Source organism: Nilaparvata lugens, chromosome 1, assembly GCF_014356525.2.
Source record: "Nilaparvata lugens isolate BPH chromosome 1, ASM1435652v1, whole genome shotgun sequence".
NCBI classification, from domain to species: domain Eukaryota; kingdom Metazoa; phylum Arthropoda; class Insecta; order Hemiptera; family Delphacidae; genus Nilaparvata; species Nilaparvata lugens.
Window position 1 is genome coordinate 250,114 of NC_052504.1, and position 20,793 is coordinate 270,906.

The 20,793-nt window shown below is 35.2% G+C and overlaps 1 protein-coding gene across 1 annotated transcript; it reads right to left on the bottom strand.

Annotated features, from left to right (window-relative positions):
- Positions 1-1,044: 1,044 nt before the first annotated feature.
- On the bottom strand, positions 1,045-7,420 carry LOC111048990. The gene is made up of 3 exons (XM_022334976.2): positions 7,002-7,420; positions 5,311-5,543; positions 1,045-1,304 (listed from the first exon to the last, which is right to left on the bottom strand). The coding sequence occupies exons 1-3, from the start codon at positions 7,150-7,152 to the stop codon at positions 1,164-1,166; spliced, it is 525 nt and encodes a 174-aa protein (XP_022190668.2). The 5' UTR covers positions 7,153-7,420; the 3' UTR covers positions 1,045-1,163.
- Between the last annotated feature and the right edge of the window lie 13,373 nt (positions 7,421-20,793).

The following is a 20,793-nucleotide window of genomic DNA, read 5'->3' on the forward strand; positions in this document are numbered from 1 at the left end:
AATCAATTATGGAAACACAAATATTTTTCATTATGGAAAAGTACCACATCACTCACTCTAAGGTTATAATCAATTATATTTTATCAAGCAATAAATTATATTTTTCAATAATTTCATAATTAAGATGAAATATTTTGTTAACTAAATATTAACTCTACATTGTCACAAGACGATCTGGCAACAGAGCAAAGCGAGAAAGAGATAGCGCTATCCGGTTTGTTGAATGATAGACAAGGATAGCAATACCATTGCTAATCAAACACTGCCATTATAACGTGGACCTCACTATAGCTGAATTTCTCTTGACTATTTTCTTAAGTTTAAATTTGTTTTTGTATTGTGTACTATGGGTTACCTTGCGGTTAACTCCTGGTTCTTGTAAAGGACACAGGTATTGGTTTGCCTAACTAACATACTACTTGGGAACACAATAAGCTTCAGTTTACGTGTGGGGTTCTTTGAACATTTGGATCCTTGAATACGTCCCTTAAAAAAATACCTTGCGCAGGTTTCATATGAATTAATTATTAATTTTTATGAATTAAATTATAGCTAATATTGTATTTTGAAATAATCATTATAAAACTAAGGGTCGGTTTCCGAGCTCGGGATTTAGCCAAGTCCTAGACTTTAAACAGCTGGAGTCAGAAAATTGGCTTTCCAAAACGGGGCGTAGTCGCAGCTTTTATAACAGTAGTCGTAGTTTTTATTTTCTCATTTCTAAAATTGGAAACGTTTTTCCTTTCACGAAATTAGACATTCCTAAATAATTCAAAATAGCTGAAACTTTACACTATTTTCTCTTTATATTTTGTGTTCAATTTTCTAGTTTTTCGAAATTTAATTCAAACGTGACTATGACAATGACTGCGACTACGCCACGTTTTGGGAAACCAATTTTCTGACTCCAGCTGTTTAAAGTCTAGGACTTAGCTAAATCCCGAGCTCGGAAACCGGCCCTAAATGTCAGCAAATTTGAAATGGGAAACAGTGATACTAAAACTAAAATGTCTACAGTTTGAAAGGAAACTCACGCTAGTAACATATTTTTAAATTATTTATTATTGTATCTACTTTATGAAAATGATATATTTGTTGAGTTACAAAAAGGCCTTGATGATTTATTCATGTAATGAATAGTTCTTGATTTTTCATTTAATAAATCAAGAATTCTCTTGATGACTCAAGTTCTGCTCGTCTCTACCAGGTTCTTGCTGGCCTATCTCTTCCACAAAAGATTTGGTTGTAGGGTCACTCATGTCTTCATCTACATCATCTTTCTCCTTCTCTTCATTTTGAACTTTCTGAAAAAAATATTAGTCACCATCAGCTTGCAAGAAAAATTTGGGGTGTATCGAAAGGTTTACAAATTTTCTATACAATGATCCGGTACATTGCACAAGTCTGTTAAATTTTAACGGCGATTAAATGCCTTGAGAACCAGTTAGAGAAACGGAAGACGTTGTTAATCAGCACCTGGTCATTGACCGAGCGAAGTGAGGTCAAAGGTTGCGTACAGACTCTCGCTCTGCTCCGCAACCGAATGTCCTCCAGCAGAGCGATTGATGATCGACCGGGAGCAAGAGTGGTTCGACCGGGGAACGCGAGATCTAACATCTTCCGTAACGTTCATGATGGGTACGTGGGCGGTCCGACTGTGGTTCGATGGTGGTACGAAGGCGGTACGAGGGAGGAGCGTGCTCGGTGCGTGTTGGAAGCACGAATATGTGTACGCAGCTTTAGATTCAAGTCCACGGTTTTGCATTGCTCTTTATGCTTGAATGTTTATATGTTCCGCATTTACGGCGAAACGCGGTAATAGATTTTCATGAAATTTGACAGGTATGTTCCTTTTTAAATTGCGCGTCGACGTATATACAAGGATTTTGGAAATTTTGCATTTCAAGGATAATATAAAAGGAAAAAGGAGCCTCCTTCATACATCAATATTAGAGTAAAAATCAGACCATAGAATTATTCATCATAAACCAGCTGTCAAGTGGATTATAAATTGCATGCAATGACGCATGCAATTCAATATCTCAATGTAACTTGATGAAAAATCAGCTGTCGTGTGGACTATTAATTGCATTCAATGAGGCATGCAATTGATAACTCGAAATAGCATTGTATTTTTCCCGACTTTTCTCTGCTTTCAACTCGGTATGGTGATGATAGCTTGATTTTTATGATGATAGCATAGTTGTTTACAACAAATTATTAGCATTGTCGGTACAACAACCCAAACAGCCATTAGTTTTTTACACACCAATATCTCGCCGACACGACAGGACAGTACATAATATACTCTGATTGACAATATTAGAGGTGGCTGTGGTTTATAACTGCGCGAGGTCTACTGTTCACAGAACTACTAGTAGTTTTAATTTAACCAGACTCTTGTGCAACCGGTCTGTAAATTGTATAATTAATATTTTATGAATAGGCAGGTTGATTCTCTTTTGATATTTACAAATTTTACAGACTTCTACACTAGAAGCATAAAAACATGTGTAATCATGCTTATAAACTTCAATTGAAAATTTTCATAAAAATGACTGTACCTTCTTTAATGAGTACCTATATCAGAAAGATTTGAAAAAGTATCATCTCTAATATAATGGGAGTGCGTCAGCCTTAAAAGGTGGCACTTGATGAAGGTCCTATACGTTGTGTAAGTGACCACGGCTTGTTCATCAAGCCGTTTTTCATTAGTTATTGCCTGACATTAGTTATTGTTTTCATTTGATGTTCTCTTCTGTGATAAAACATTTATAATATATTATCAATTTATTCAATAAAAATCTGGTGTGGCACACTCACACAACTTTCCTTGCCGTTAAGAAAATTGATCACCTGACGCAAGTGTACTCACGCATATCAAGTCTACTATTCAAAGATATGAGACAGCTGGTGATAGGTCAATAACGCTGGAAACACACTATATCTGCTATCTCTTCGTAGTGAATGATTTAATAGAACCAACAGTTGCCAACAGTTTGCAATTTAAAAATCACATTTTCTCGGATTTCAAGCTTATTTTCAATTTTAGGTGGAAATGTTACTGGACATTAATTGCAGAGATTTTCATGCTCAATCTTTTCCACTTGAAATTTTTTGTTTAAATTGTATATGAAGGCTGATAATTGAGAAACTAAAATCAAACTTTGCATAGATGGGGCGAAGCTCCTGAAATTTTTACAGATATAGGACTTCTTGCAGTTGATAGAGCTTATCAATGACTATTCCAGGTTTAAATTTGATCAAAATCGTTGGAGCCGTTTTCGAGAAAATCGCGAAAAACCCTGTTTTTGACAACATTTTCGCCATTTTCACCGCCATCTTGGATTGCATTTGATCGAATTTGTTCGTGACGGATCCTTATAGTGTAAGGACCTTACGTTCCAAATTTCAAGTCATTCCGTTAACTGGGAGATGAGATATCGTGTACACAGACGCACATACACTCATACACACACACACACACACACACACACAACACACACACACACACACAACACACACACACACACCACACACACACACACACACACACACCACACACACACACAACACACACACACACACACACACACACACACACACACACACACACACAACACACACACACACACACACACACACACACAGACACACACACAGACCAATACCCAAAAACCACTTTTCGGACGCAGGGGACGGTGAAACGTATAGAAATTCAGAAATTGGGGTACCTTAATTTTTTCGGAAAGCAATACTTTCCTTACCTATGGTAATAGGGCAAGGAAAGTAAAAATGTGTTTCAATATACGGTAACTAATTTTAAACTCAGACCTTTAGTGAGTGACATACACCCAACATAATTATTCGAATTAATTGGGCTTGGAAAAGTAGGTATTTCACATTTCAGCCGCTATGAAAATGCATCACCACTGCGCCATAATTTCGTTTAGCATCATCGGTTGTATGAAAAGTTTCAGATTGAGGCAAAAGGTTGAAAAGTTTCAAACCTTCAATATTCAATACCTAATATTTCAATGCTATTATTTGTTGAAGAATTGAAGAAGCAGAGGATTTAGTAGGTATGTTTTCAACCAACAATGAATAAATCTATCTATCAAATTGATTAAATTAGGTAATATTAAATTGTTAGTATTAAGGCGTGCTCACACTGAACAAATGTTCGACAAACATGTTTGTTGAAACAGTTTGGGCAAATTTTATCATGTTTGACAAACAATGTTTGCCCGTGGCCAGTGTGGACGCATCACCAAATAAAATATTTGTAAGTGGGAAGAACAGGTTTTATGTTTTACAGCTGTTAACTCTGATTTTTTTTTGAAAAAAACAGTAATTTTTTGTTTGACAAACAATGTTTGTCCAAACTTTGTAAAATGTTTGCCCCTGAGCTCCTCAAGAAACATGTTTGCCGAACAAGTATGTCGAAGTGTGGACATGGCTTTAGAGGCCCGAGCTGTAGGATAGTATAGATAAAATCTAATTACTTTTTTGTTGATTCTATTTTATCTCTTACATATTAATTATAGGTTTCACAGGTGCGGATCCAGGGAGGGGCGATCACCAAGTGGTGTTTGAAAAAAAATGTTGTGGGTGCAGATCTGGAAAGATATCTATTTATTGTATATTCTATATCCCATCAAAGTAAACCAGTTATAATAATGTAAAATCTTATAGAGACGGTTTCCGAGCTCGGGATTTAGCTAATCCTAGACTTTAAACATCTGGAGTCAGAAAATTGGTTTTCCAAAACGGGGCGGAGTCGCAGTCATTGTCATAGTCACGTTTGAATTAAATTTCGAAAAACTAGAAAATTGAACACAAAATAAAATAAAGAGAAAATAGTGTAAAGTTACAGCTATTTTGAATTATTTGGGAATGTCTAATTTCGTCAAGGAAAAACGTTTCCAATTATAGAAATGAGAAAATAAAAACTACGACTACTGTTATAAAAGCTGCGACTACGCCCACTACCTCCGTAAACAAAGCCATAGTGCATTCGTGTGACGTCAGCACAGGTAGGGCTCCCACACCAATAAAAACACTAGCTGATATAGATCAGCTGAAATCAACGAATTTTTATTGGTGTAGAAGCCCTACCTGTGCTGACGTCACACGAATGCGCTACGGCTTTGTTTACGGAGGTAGTGGTACGCCCCGTTTTGGAAAGCCAATTTTCTGACTCCAGCTGTTTAAAGTCTAGGACTTAGCTAAATCCCGAGTTCGGAAACCGGCCCATAATGTAATCACGTGTATTTATTTTTGTTTTTACAGAAAACTCTATCATATTACCTGCTGCATAAAGTCCAGCGCATGCCGTAGCTCGGTGAGCGTGTCAAGGTCGCAGGTGGGTTTGGGCGCGATGCGCAGACGCTTCCGCGCACCCAGATGGGTGAAGGGTGGGGATGGCAGAGCGGGCGGAGTGGGGGGAAGCCATGGCGCAGAGGGAAGAGGCGGCTCGCCGTCAGTCGGTGGCTGGCTTCCGTCGCGGAAGGACGCAGCTGAAGCAGCTCCCTGGGTGCGTACTGTAGCGGAGGGCATGAAATCACGTTGACTGAAGGTTAGTGACTTTTAAATAAATCTATAGTATTGCTATAGTCAGGTCCTGGTAATAAATGACATTGGAGAAGGATAGAAGAACAGCGTTGCCAAGTCTCTGCCTTGCCACTGCCTTCTGCCACTGCCTAGAGTATAGCTGATATCGGTATATCTTATGTAATATTAACTGTTTATTCTTGTTTATCTAACTGATCTCTTTCATTTATTATTGTTTATTGTATTTGTAGTACCTATGCAACTTATTGTATGTTTCTTCAATGTGAATTGTGACTTGGCTATAAGTAACTTCTATATTCAACTTGCCCAATAAAAACTTGAAACTTGTTTGAAAAATCAATTATATTTCAAGTATTTTACTGCTGCAACATTGCAATTGAAAGAGGATTCTATAATACAGTATATAAGAAATCTTGAAAATTTATAGTTGGTAGCTAACTTCAAATCAAATCGTTTATTGCACAAAAAATATATACAGAATACAACAAAAAGGAAAACAACTTTGTGCTACACGTCGGCAAAAGAAAACTTGTACGCCGACTTGGAGTCTTATCTTATTCACTTGTACATTATCATTAATATATAAAATATTATAGTATAGGTTTACAATAATTAACATTCAACCAACTCAATAGTTATAAACACATTCTTGGTTTTAATTACTGTATCTATTTTCAAAAGATATTCCCATTAGTCTTGTGAACACCAGTGCAATTTGCACAAATGGCAATGGTAATCTCATTTATGAAATTCATTAACTAATCATAAAAAATATATTACCTTGACTGATAAAATGTAGGCTAAAGTGATTGATTATTTAAAGCTGTAAAGCTTGATTATTTCAAACAAGAATGGACAGTTGGAATTTCATCAAATATAACGGTATCAGCTATCTTTTATAGAAGGCAGTGGCAAGGTGGAGAATCGCAAATCTGTTCTCTCATCTATCTCTACTGTCATTTTAATTTGAGCTTGGCTGAAGGTAAGTCTGTGAGCCCCCACACGTGACATCAAAAATAGTGGACCTTACTATATAATATGAGTTCACAGTTGGAACCATGAAAAATAGGATAAATATATTAGACTAAGTTATTAAATTTATAAATCTACTTTGTGAGAATAAATTAAGGACTGAAATGTTTGTGAAGTGAACAACTACAAGACTCAACCTATTTCGGACTATGTGTAACCTTATCTAAATTTGGGAGAGGAATAGCACAAGGTCACCTTATTTTTTTCTCCTCATTATCTTTGATGATGTACTTATTGTATGAATTAATAAAGAATAAATAAGAGGATAAAGTTTTTACAATCTAATGATGACCCACATCAGGTCAAAATTATTCTAACTACAAGTGGTTATTGCATTATTTTTACTTGAGTATTTTTGTTTTTAAATTTAAGGATAAATATGAAAATTTATTTACCAATTCCATACTGCATCGGCGGTACGATTTCAAAGGTTGCCGATTGTTCAGACCTGAAAATGCGTTGCATAAAATGGCGCATATTTCCTCCAATCCGTCTGAAAAAATTTCCAACCGACGCGAGGCATGATGATTCATCCTCTTCATCCATCACATTATATCAATTGAGCACTTGAATTTGAAAAAAAACTCAAACAAATGCTTTCAAACAGAGAGCTCCTCTCATGCTCTCATTTACTGTGTGATAATTCAAAAATTGTGTTTTGATAAACAAATAATTTTTGCCAAATTTACCAGAAATTCTGTATGCATTCTATTGTGACTTCCAATTTAGGTTAATTCATTTCCAATCAGTTGTTGAATGATAAACATATGTTTAATTCAAAGAACAGTGTGATACTTGAAAAAAATTATGGTTTGTTTAATATAGATGTTACTTTCCTTGCCCTATTACCATAGGTAAGGAAAGTATTGCTTTCCGAAAAAATTAAGGTACCCAATTTGTAAATTTCTATACGTATCGAGGTCCCTTGAGACCAAAAAAGTGGTTTTTACTTTCCTTGCCCTATTATCTCAGGTAAGGAAAGTATTGCGTTCCAAAAAAAATTAAGGTACCCCAATTTCTAAATTTCTATACGATTCAAGGTTCCCTGAGTCCAAAAAGTGGTTTTTACTTTCCTTGCCCTATTATCTCAGGTAAGGAAAGTATTGCGTTCCAAAAAAAATTAAGGTACCCCAATTTCTAAATTTCTATACGATTCAAGGTTCCCTGAGTCCAAAAAAGTGGTTTTTGGGTATTGGTCTGTATGTGTGTGTGTGTATGAGTGTATGTGCGTCTGTGTACACGATATCTCATCTCCCAATTAACGGAATGACTTGAAATTTGGAACTTAAGGTCCTTCCCCTATAAGGATCCGACACGAACAATTTCGATTAAATGCAATTCAAGATGGCGGCTAAAATGTCGAAAATGTTGTCAAAAACAGGGTTTTTTTGCGATTTTCTCGAAAATGGCTCCAACGATTTTGATCAAATTTATACCTAAAATAGTCATTGTTAAGCTTCATCAACTGCCACAAGTCCCATATCTGTAGAAATTTCAGGATCTCTGCACCAGCTAGGTAAAGTTTGATTTTAGATTTTCAATTATTAGGCTTCAGATAAAATTTAAACAAAAAATTCCAAATGGAAAAGATTGAGCATGAAAATCTCTACAATTAATGTTCAGTAACATTTTCACCTAAAATTTAAAATAAGCTCGAAATTTGAGAAAATGTTATTATTTCAATTGCAAACTTTTGGCAACTGTTGATTCTAAAAAATCATCCACTATTAAGAGATAGCAGACCTCGTGTGTCTCCAGCGTTATAGTCCTGTCACCAGCTGGCTTCGATCTTTGCATAGTAGACTTGAGATGCGCGGGAACACTAGCGTCAGATGATAAATTTTCATAACGACAAGGAAAGTTGTGTGAGTGCGCCACACCAGATTTTTTTTTGATATTTGCCTTCTGTAGAGTTATGTCTGAGAATGGTGGTGTAGAATTTTTTATTTCAGAAAAATATTTGTAAATTACTTGAAAGTAATTGCTGTCGGCCAATTCTAATGAAATTTACGATGAATTTGTTGCTATTAGGAACTAGTAGTTCTATGAACAGTGGACCTCGCGCTCAGTAAGTTACATTGACATGTTGTTATGTTTTCTCAAAAATTAATAAATAATTTATCAATTTAAAATGTCTAGAAAAAATCCTAAATAAACATAGAGTTTTCTGTCCTATCGTACCGTGACGTGTCGTCCCGGAATGTGAGTATGAGTGCTGTTATCAGGTCTGGCTGCCGTCAATACGCCAATCCAATCAACCCATCAGAGAACATTCTGTGTTGTCGTGTTGGTGGAAAATCGGTGTGTTGAAATTAACAAAATATACTACCGTAATGCTGATTTCCTACTAACTTCATTTCTCACTTTTCATGATTTTAGAAATCAATTTTTTTCAATAATATTTGTTGCAATTTTGATCATCAGATTAAAAAAGAAAAATGTAAAAAAATGTTTTCTATCAATAACTCCAAACTCTAAACTAGAATCATAACCTCAGCTTATTATGGAAAGACAAAATTAGTAGACAATACTGTCTACTAACGTTGATGTAAAGATACATTTTCAAGATGTTCGATGTTTATGAACGGGTAGGTTAACCGTTACTGTTAATTCGTGTTTAGAATTATCAATTGTATTTTAAATGATAAATTTTCATATTGAGATTAAATATTTTTTTTAATTAGGCTAGTAATATTTCCACATGATCTGGCAACGTTGCAGAGCTAGAAAAGGACAGCACTATTTGCTTTGTCGAATGATAGACAAGGATAGCAACACCAATGCTAATCAAATACTGTCATTATAACGTGGATATCACTATAGGATCTGGACCTTTATTGATAGCTTGTCAATGTGACCACAGAACCAATTTGCTTCCCAAATATTCTCATTGACCGAGCGAAGTGAGGTCTAAGATTCAAGTCGATGGTTTGGCATTTCTCTTAATGTTTGAATGTTTATATGTTACGCATTTACGGCGAAACGCGGTAATAGATTTTCATGAAATTTGACAGATATGTTCCTTTTTTAATTGCGCGTCGACGTATATACAAGGTTTTTGGAAGTTTTGCATTTCAAGGATGATATAAAATGAAAAAGTAGCCTCCTTCATATGCCAATATTAGAGTAAAAATCAGACTATAGAATTATTCATCATAAATCAGCTGACAAGTGATTACACAGATGTGTAAAGAAGCCAGTCTATTGCTGTATTTTCCATAAGGTCTATAGTTTCTATCAGGTACTTGTGGATGAGAATACTGCGTGAGGTCTACTGTTCACAGAACTACTAGTAAAAATACAGAGTGAATAAATAGACTGATTTATCACTATTACCCTACTATAAAGGCTTTATTTCTCTGAAATTCTAGAAATATTCCTTCAGCCTTGACTTGTATTGACCTACTTTTTTCACTCAAACTCTCCCCAAATCATAACTCTTTTCAACTTATTCTCTCACGCCAAAGTAGGCCTAAACTACAGCCTACCTCCTAACTCTCTCACTCTTTCTACAACTTTTGCTGTCTTCCAAAAAACTAGGCCTGAAATGCAGAAAACTTCTTGGAGATGTGTATATTTGGGGCATACTTTGCGAAAAAGCATGCAACTCCAATGTCCTTAATTAGCACACAACTCCCAGTATTCTGGGAGCGTTTGGGATATGGGATGAGGCATGCAACTTCAATGTCTAAAATATTTGCCTATGAATCCCAGTATTTTGGGAGCATTAGGGGCTAGGGATAAGGAATGCAACTTCAATGTCCTGAATTAGCTGCTAACTTAAAGTATTCTGGGACGTCTGAGGCAAGCGATAAGGCATGCATCTTTTTTGCCTTGAGTTAATATAGAATTGAATGAGAATCGAGGCAAGTTGCACACTTGTGGCACAGATTGCCCTGACCTGACCCGCACTAAAAATATTATACTCGTAGCGATTCCGTGTCAGAAACCCGTGTTGCCGAAAATCAATCAACCTGCCCTAGCCTACTAACAAAACTTTATTATTGCAACTCTCCTGCTCCTCCTTCTACTCCTCCTCCTCCTCCTCCTCCTCCTCCTCAACCCACTTGCCCTTCATCGGACCATTCCATTAAAGCCTAGCCCAACAATATTGTTGTTTGTCTTATATATATTTTATACACCGTAACGTGATAGAGAATAATAATAATTTCTCTGATTTCCAATGAATTGTAATCAGAGGAGTTTATTTACAAATACATATACATAATAATTATGATACCCATATTAAAAGAGATTGCTAATAATAAATTAAGTCCTATACCTCACTAATATGCGTTGGGGTCAATGATATAGTTTTGCAAATAATTTTTTAAATCTAACGTAGACTTATGTGTGCTTTGGATTGGGTCGAATTTGGGCCAAAACAGAGTTGATAATTAATATTTTCTTCTAAAGTTATTGACCGAGCGAAGTGTGTCTAAGATTCAAGTCTGACGGTTTGGAATTTCTCCTAATGTTGAAATGTTTATATGTTGCGCATTTACGGCGAAACGCAGTAAAAGATTTTCATAAAATTTTACAGGTATGTTCCTTTTTAAATTGCGCGTCGACGTATATACAAGGTTTTTGGAAATTTTGCATTTCAAGGATAATATAAAAGGGAAAAGGAGCCTCCTTCATACGCCAATATTACAGAAAAAAACAGACTATAGAATTATTCAACATAAATCAGCTGTCTAGTGGACTACAATACTACCCGTTCAAAAACATCGAACATCTTTAAAATGTATCTTTCCATCAATGTTACTAGACAGTTGACTATAATACTACCCCTTCAAAAACATGGAACATGTTGAAAATGTATATTTCCATCAACGTTGTAGACAGTTGCAGCCAGACCTGATAACAGCGCTCACACTCACATTCCGGGACGACACGTCACGGTACGATAGGACAGAAAGCTCTATGTTTATTTAGGATTTTTTCTAGACATTTAAAATTGATAAATTATTTATTAATTTTTGAGAAAACATAACAACAGGTCAATGTAATTTACTGAGCGTGAGGTCTAATGTTCACAGAACTACTAGTATTTTTTAAGATCATATATTTTCATACTCATTTGTATTTGTGTATTGGATCAAAACATGTCTGGATGAAAATGAGGTAGTGTTGACTGATGAAAAATGCATAAAAAATGTAATATATATAATGAATAAAATATTATTCTTTATTTTAAATGAATTAAAAAATTAGAATTGATGGTAGCGCTATCCCACCGCTTTTTGACTGAATTATTTTTTCTCATAGATAACTTGACATGATTAACATAACATTATAAAAATATATCTAAATAAATAACTATTTGCCATAAAATTACAAAACAAAAATGGATATCATGCATTGCATTTATTGATAAATTTATGAATATAGAAGTGCTAAGTCACAATTTTCTAAATAATTAAGAACATAAACTACTGATACCATGGGATATCTTCTTATGCTATATTCTCTCTATGGCCATATACCCTCAACATTAGAAATAACTGAACGTTATACAATTTGACTTATGCCTTCCGCACTACTCTATAATAAGCACACTTGTAACTGGGTTGGGTTATAGAAGTTCAAGTTGGTTTCAGTTCGCATGCATGTCGTCAACATCATGAAATACATGTATTCAAATGCGAGGTAACATACAGAACCACTCACATTGAATTGCTATGCATTCTAGAAATACATAATTAGAGCAAAAAATGAGAGCATTCTCACACACTGATCAACTCACATAGATTTGCATTACATTTTTACTTTCCTTGCCCTATCACCATAGGTAAGGAAAGTATTGCTATCCGAAAAAAATTAGGGTACCCTAAATTCTAAATTTCTATACGTTTCAAGGTCCCCTGAGTCCAAAAAAACTTGTGTGTGTTGTGTGGTGTGTGTGTGTGTGTGTGTGTGTGTGTGTGGTGTGTGTGGTGTGTGGGTGTGTGTGTGTGGTGTGTATGAGTGTATGTGCGTCTGTGTACACGATATCTCATCTCCCAATTAACGGAATGACTTGAAATTTGGAACTTAAGGTCCTTTCACTATAAGGATCCGACACGAACAATTTCGTCAAATACAATTCAAGATGGCGGCTAAAATGGCGAAAATGTTGTCAAAAACAGGGTTTTTCGTGATTTTCTCGGAAACGGCTCCAACGATTTTGATCAAATTCATACCTAAAATAGTCATCGATAAGCTCTATCCACTGCCACAAGTCCCATATCTGTAAAAATTTCAGGAGCTCCGCCCCATCAATGCAGATAGATTCCCAATTATCAGGCTTCAGATACATTTGAAACAAAAAAATCAAGTGGAGTAGATTGAGCATGAAAATCTCTACAATTAATGTTGAGTAACATTTTCACCAAAATTGAAAATAAGCTTTAAATTCGAGAAAATGTGATTATTCAATTGCAAATTATTGTTGATTCTATTAAATCATTCACTATGAAGAGATAGCAGACCTCATGTGTGTCTCCAGCGTTATTGCCCTGTCACCAGCTGGCTCAAATATTTGAATAGTAGACTTGAGATGCGCGGGAACACTAGCGTCAGTGATAAATTTTCATAACGGCAAGAAAAGTTGTGTGAGTGCGCCACACCAGATTTTTTAAATAGAAAATACATTCAAAAGCGAAGTAACACCCAATCAACACGCATAAAATAATATGTTAGAAATACATACAGTTACCGTATTCAAATCAATATGAAAGAGTTCCATATAATGAAACTCTGTAATATTGTTTAGAAATATCACGAATTTATTGAAAAATTACAAACATGTTTTAATACCTATGTGGTGCTATCTCTAATGTGTCTGGTTTTAAAAAGTGTATGTAATTTTTCAATAAAATTAACACATTCCAGTGTTTCATTATGGATGAATATCACTACATATCACCAAAAACAGTATCTGAAATTCCATGTAATTTAGTCAATCGAATCTATAGTTTCAAACAGTGTACCTGTTTACATGCATGTATTCTAGGTACATTGGTTTCAATGCATTTAAGGTTCTAGTAGTTCTGTGAACAGTAAACCTCGCGCTCAGTAAGCTACATTGACCTGTTGTTATGTTTTATCAAAAATTAATAAATAATTTATCAATTTTAAATGTCTAGAAAAACTCCTAAATAAACAGAGCTTTTTGTCCTATCGTACCGTAACGTGTCGTCCCGGAATGTGAGTGTGAGCTGTTATCAGGTCTGGCTGCAACTGTCTACAACGTTGATAGAAAGATAAATTTCCAAGATGTTCGATGTTTTTGAACGGGTAGTATTATAGTCAACTGTCTACTAACGTTGATGGAAAGATACATTTTCAATATGTTCGATGTTTTTGAACGGGTAGTATTATAGTCCACTAAACAGCTGATTTATGATTTAATAATATTCTATAGTCTGATTTTTTCTCTAATATTGACGTATAAAAGAGGCTCCTTTTTACTTTTGTATTATCCTTGAAATGCAAAATTTCCAAAAAACCTTGTATATAATTTAAAAAGGAACATACCTGTTAAATTTCATGGAAATCTATTACCGCGTTTCGCCGTAAATGCACTACATCTATCTATATATATAAAAGCGAAATGGCACTCACTCACTCACTGACTCACTCACTCGCAGAACTAAAAATCTACCGGACCAAAAACGTTCAAATTTGGTAGGTATGTTCAGTTGGCCTTTTAGAGGCGCACTAAGAAATAGCGTACTTTGGCGATATTTTAACTCTAAGGGTGGTTTTTAAGAGTTTAAAGTTCTTTTAGAATGTATATTCTTCTTATTCCAATATCTTAAAATTGTAATTGAAAAGTCCATACCATATGTTAATATAGAACTATAATCTAGAGGGAGTACCTCTTCGAAACAGTTGTTCTGGTAACTAAATTAAAAATTTTGTCAGGTAGGCATTAAGTTGAGTTGACTTTGTTAGGTTGGCACCAAGTTGAAGATTGAAATGCATTTATCCAGGACCTCCTATATACCAATTTATCCAATTAGCGTTTTTCTCAGCTTTTCTGCGTTTCTTCACCTTTTTCAATAATTGATGGAAATATATTTAAAAAAATTCAGTACACAGGTTTAGCTGAGGTGGAAGAATTTTGTTTGCCAAAGATACGCCGATATAGTAACAGGTGTTTTTCGAGATCAAATTGACATAATACGTTCAAATTCGGTACAGAGGTTCCACTGAGGTCTACATGCAGGCGAGCGAAGTGAGCCCGCTGATCTCATTTCTGGACGATCCAGTCGGGGGTCCAGACGGCTAGACGGATATGGCGAGCGAAGCGAGCCTGACGGCTAGTATAAAGATATAAACATTTAAACATTAAGAGAAATGCCAAACCGTTGAATCTTAGACCTCACTTCGCTCGGTCAATTATAATCATCAGTGTTCTCTTATCAAACACCTACGACCAAACGAGAGCATTCAAACCAAGAAACGCGATTTCCAGTAGCCAGCAACTAAAGTCGCCAATGTGTGCTGGCCCCTCATCGCGTGACAATGCAGTGAATGGCAGAGGGGTGGGAGCACACGTGGCGCGTGATTGCCGTCGCGTGAACGCTGCCATGCTGAGCCATGTGTTTCAAATTCGTGACGATGAATTAACGAGAAACTTCCGCAATGCGGATCGAGTGTGTCATCACTGTTCATTACCGCGTCACGCTATTACTGTCAGTATTGGTTTAATGGGTAGCGTTCATGTTAATCACATAAGGAGTACTGCCGGTTTGAAGAAAATCTCAGTATCTCACCAGGTTACAGTGTAGGAAAAATATAGCATAAGAAGATATTCCATGGTATAGGTCGTCATTGCAAAGTGGCATTACTATAAAACGTTAAGAATTCATACGAAAAGAATCAGTGTATTTCACAATCAAATCAAATATTTATTTGTCCCAAAAACATAATTACAATGGCAAAAATGGTTATAAAAGAATAAAGTAAAATAAAATATAAAATGAATAAAGAAAAATACCATTAAATAGGATTCATAACTATATTAAAAATCTGGTGTGGCGCACTCACACAACTTTCCTTGCCGTTATGAAAATTGATCACCTGACGCTAGTGTTCCTGCGCATCAAAAGTCTACTATTCAAAGATTTGATCCAGCTGATGACAGGGCAATAACGCTGGAGACACACACGAGGTCTGCTCTCTCTTCATAGTGAATGATTTAATAGAATCAACAATAATTTGCAATTGAATAATCACATTTTCTCGAATTTAAAGCTTATTTTCAATTTTAGGTGATAATGTTACTGAACATTAATTGTAGAGATTTTCATGCTCAATCTACTCCACTTGATTTTCTTTGTTTCAATTGTATCTGAAGCCTGATAATTGGGATTCTATCTGCATTGATGGGGTGGAGCTCCTGAAATTTTTACAGATATGGGACTTGTGGCAGTTGATAGAGCTTATCGATGACTATTTAGGTATGAATTTGATCAAATCGTGGAGCCGTTTCCGAGAAAATCACGAAAACCCGTTTTTGACAACATTTTCGCCATTTAGCCGCCATCTTGAATTGCATTTGATCGAATTGTTCGTGTCGGATCCTTATAGTGAAAGGACCTAAGTCCAAATTTTCAAGTCATCCGTTAATTGGGAGATAGATATCGTGTACACAGACGCAGATACACTCATACAACACACCACACACACACACAACACACCACACACCCACACACACACACACAACACACACACACACACACAACACACACACGTACAGACCAATAACCAAAAACCAGTTTTTGGAATCAGGGGACCTTGAAAAGTATAGAAATTTAGAAATTGGGTACCTTAATTTTTTTTTGGAAAGCAATACTTTCCTTACCTATGGTAATAGGGCAAGGAAAGTAATAAAATTAATAAAGAAAAATACCATTCAATAGGATTATACATAACTATATTAAAATCGGGAAGTCCCTGCAAGGTTTGAAGGAACCTGAGCGCAGAGGCCAAGCGTTCAATGCTTAACAGTACAAGAGTGTAGTGGGATATTATTAAAAGAAATAGGGAAGAGAAAGAGCAGAGTGGAGGCATACGGGAAAGTAAAGAATAGTTGAAAATTACATAAAAAACATGAGAATTTTTTATACTAAGCTATATGTATACTAAGAGGAAATTGCATTGTTCGAGATTATTCATGTATGCATTTCAATCAGAAGTTTTCTATCAAATTTACTAGTTAGGAATAACATTGATGAGCTTTGATACCTGATATAAAGATTGTTTTCCACAAATTGATAAAACAATATCTGTAATTTGAAAAGTAATAAATTCATTCGTTTTGAATATCAGGAGATTCACAGAATATAAGGTCTGATAGACATTGATTTTCTATGCTCGTCTGTCATAAAATATATAGTAGTTAGATAGAGTAATGTATAAAAGACTCAAATAGCGAGCATCGATGTTGGGATTTAGAGAATAATAGAAGAATAGTGTAAACATACACGAAAATCGATACAATTATTATTAAATTGCTGAAAAAGTAGTGAAATTTCCCTATGGAATGACGATAATAATAAATATTCAATGATTAACTTGAGTGAGGACAGTCACATTAAAACACGAGGAAATTATAATAATATATTTCATATAAAAGTTATAATTTTTTTCACTGACTCTGATACTGATATTTGCACGGAATTTGAAAGTACAAATACCAGTCAATACTCAGATAATCTCAGGGATACCATTTGAATAAAATAATATAAAGTACATACAAAATTATACTAAAATAATTAAGTTGACACCGTAAGAATTAGTGTACTGTATTTAACAAAGTCAGGGGCCGCTTATGCAACCCGCTTAACACCCGATTTAATTTCAGAACGTTTTATAATGGAACTAGCCGGCAGGCTAGAACATTAATATAATGGCAGCGGAGAAAGATAGATCAGTTTTACCGATTCTCTGCCTTGCCTCTGCCGTCTATAGAGAATAGCTGAAAACGGTATATCAGATGTAATATCAACTGTTCGTTCATTCTTGTTAAAAATTATCAATTTTCATTGGTCACAAAAATATATTTTCTAATGATAAGATTCCTAATTGAGATGAAATATTTTGTTACTGGCAACGTTGCGGAGCTAGAAAAGGAAAGCGCTATCTGCTTTGTCGAATGATAGACAAGGATAGCAACACCAATGTTGATCAAATACTGTCATTATAACGTGGACCTCACTATAGCAATGAATTGGAGGAAAATAAGAATAGAAAACGTTGATTCTACAAAGAATTTATCTTTTTGTGTAGTTGAGAAGTTGATATTGTGGTAATTATTCATATTGAATGAAAAAGACTAAGAAATTGTCAAAAAACCACTGATTTATTGATAATTACAAAGACCGGTTTCGGTTATTACACCATTGTCAATCTCTGATAAACTAAAACTAAATACAATAGCAGCAGAATTTATACTAGTAGGCGAGTACTGCTATTGGTCGAGGGCATGAACGCCTGCCATTGGCCGAGGGCATGAACGCCTGCCATTGGCCTAGCTAGACAGTCCTCTCCCCCTCAACGGTGTGACAAAATGGCGGCTTAAGCAACAGAATCGCCATGATAACAAAATTACTTTTTAGTACAAAATAAGAACCATGAAAACAAATGTGAAAGATAATAAAACAAATATGTAAATGGAAAAACTATTGACTAATGTATGCTTACATGTTTATGATAAAACTAAATTCGTAGTGTTGTACTGGTTGAAATGAATCTGGTCATTTAAACTATACTGGGGATTTTCCTTAATTACTCTTGTTATTTCTAAAGCCTCTAGAATATTCAAAGATCTGCCTTTGTTATTAACATGCAGAAACTCAACATTCTCCTTAACTGTGAACTTGTGATTATTTTTTATCAAATGTTCTGCAAAGTCCCCATTTTGTTTATTCCAATCTCTGATGTGTTCTTTAATTCTACTTTTGAAAGTAGCCATTTTGAAACGCCGCCATTTTGTCACACCGTTGAGGGGGAGGAGACTGTCTAGCTAGGCCAATGGCAGGCGTTCATGCCCTCGACCAATAGCAGTACTCGCCTACTAGTATAAATTCTGCTGCTCTTGTATTTAGTTTTTAGTTTTATAGAGATTGACAATGGTGTAATAACCGAAACCGGTCTTTCAATTATCAATAAATCAGTGGTTTTTTGACAATTTCTTAGTCTTTTTCATTCAAGAAATTTATCCTTTTGTTCCCTGTTGAAGCACGGGCAATGCTAGGAATGGATAAAGGCAGCCTATCGATTCTCTGCTCTGAAGTGCATGTTATATTCTATACTAAGATTCAGCCTTAACTGGCAGCAACTCTAATGCATTACACTGATGTTCCCCTATCAAACAATGCTGCTCTATTCGAACTTGAGAGTCGCTACCATCTAGCATATATGATTATATATGTATTTATAAAAGTCATCCTGCCAACATGTATATGAATATATCACCAGAATGTAGACTGTACGGTTATTTTTAAAAGTTATTCTGCCAACATATACAGAGTGAGTCATATGTATGGGAACCCTTCAATAAATTGGAGACTGTTGTAGATATAATACTGTAACTTTCAGGATAAGTTATTGGTCGAATACTCTACCTACCTTTTGACGTACAACTGAATTTCGACACCTTATAAGAGTAGTTCTGTTAATATAGTCGAAACCGTTTACGATCTCGAAGGAAAACGGAGTTAGCACTTCAACGCTCCATAACTCGCTTATTATACCACTTAAAAATTTCGGTTGCCACTTTTTTCCCACTCTATTAGCAATTATATTTGAATATTTTATTATCTGATTAAAATTTGCAAAAATCTGGTATGGCGCACTCACACAACTTTCCTTGCCGTTATAAGAATTGATCACCTGACACTAGTGTTGACGCGCATCTCAAGTCTACTATTCTAAGATCTGAGCCAGCTGGTGACAGGACAATAACGCTGGAACCATACGAGGTCTGCTATCTCTTCATAGTGAATGATTTAATAGAATCAAAAATAATTTGCAATTGAATAATCACATTTTCTCGAATTTAGAACTTATTTTCAATTTCAGGTGAAAATGTTACTGAACATTAATTGTAGAGATTCTCATGCTCAATCTTTTCCACTTAAATTTTTTTGTTTAAATTGTATCTGAAGCCTGATACTTGAGAATTTAAAATCAAACTTTGCATAGATGGGGCGCAGCTCCTGAGATTTTTACAGATATAGGACTTATGGCAGTTGATAGAGCTTATCAATGACTAATTTAGTTATGAATTTGATCAGAATCGTTGGAGCCGTTTTCGAGAAAATCGCAAAAAACCCTGTTTTTGACAACATTTTCGCCATTTTAGCCGCCATCTACAATTGAATTTGATCGAAATTGTTCGTGTCGGATCCTTATATTGTAAGGACCTTAAGTTCCAAATTTCAAGTCATTCCGTTAATTGGGAGATGAGATATCGTGTACACAGACGCACTACACACACACACACACACACACACACACACACACACACACACACACACACATACACACACACATACATACAGACCAATACCCAAAAACCACTTTTTTAGACTCAGGGGAACTTGAAACGTATAGAAATTCACAGATTGAGGTACCTTAATTTTTTCGGAAAGCAATACTTTCCTTACCTATGGTAAAAGGGCAAGGAAAGTAAAAAATACCGAACTAAGGGAGTGACTTAGGGGTTGGACTCGTATATTTCAAATGTAAACACCCATTGTGTGGTACATAATTTCAAAGGCCTTCTTAAAACAAGAAAGATGGAATTAATAAAAATGTTCTGTGGTCCAAAATGGCGGCTGATTGAAGTTTTAGTTTTCTTTGTGGTGACACAGAAGCCTGTGAGAGATTGATTGATTGAGTACTTTATTTTTGTGGATTACAATATAATTGGCTTATACACTTATATATACAATAGCTTATAATACAGCAAAATTGTAAATGAATTTACATAATATAGACTAGGAAAATAATTATTGAATGAAAAAATATTATATGAAAAAAGCAATTTGTAATATAATAACTATAGATAATATTGTTATGCATCTACATAAATAGGAGGAACTTTGGACATATCAATGTCCATTCTTCGGAAAGAATATTCAAAAATATCCTCCCCACTAACTCTCTTCCGAGAGAGAGAGAGAGAGA

Bases quoted from the DNA above. Each gene is read 5' to 3' on its own strand.
- LOC111048990 (XM_022334976.2), bottom strand. From the start codon at position 7,152: ATGGATGAAGAGGATGAATCATCATGCCTCGCGTCGGTTGGAAATTTT. The intron at 5,544-7,001 runs GTAAATAAATTT...CCTCCGCTACAG, and splicing joins GCCGATGCAGTATGGAATTG to TACGCACCCAGGGAGCTGCT. The intron at 1,305-5,310 runs GTAATATGATAG...TATTTTTTTCAG, and splicing joins CGCTGGACTTTATGCAGCAG to AAAGTTCAAAATGAAGAGAA.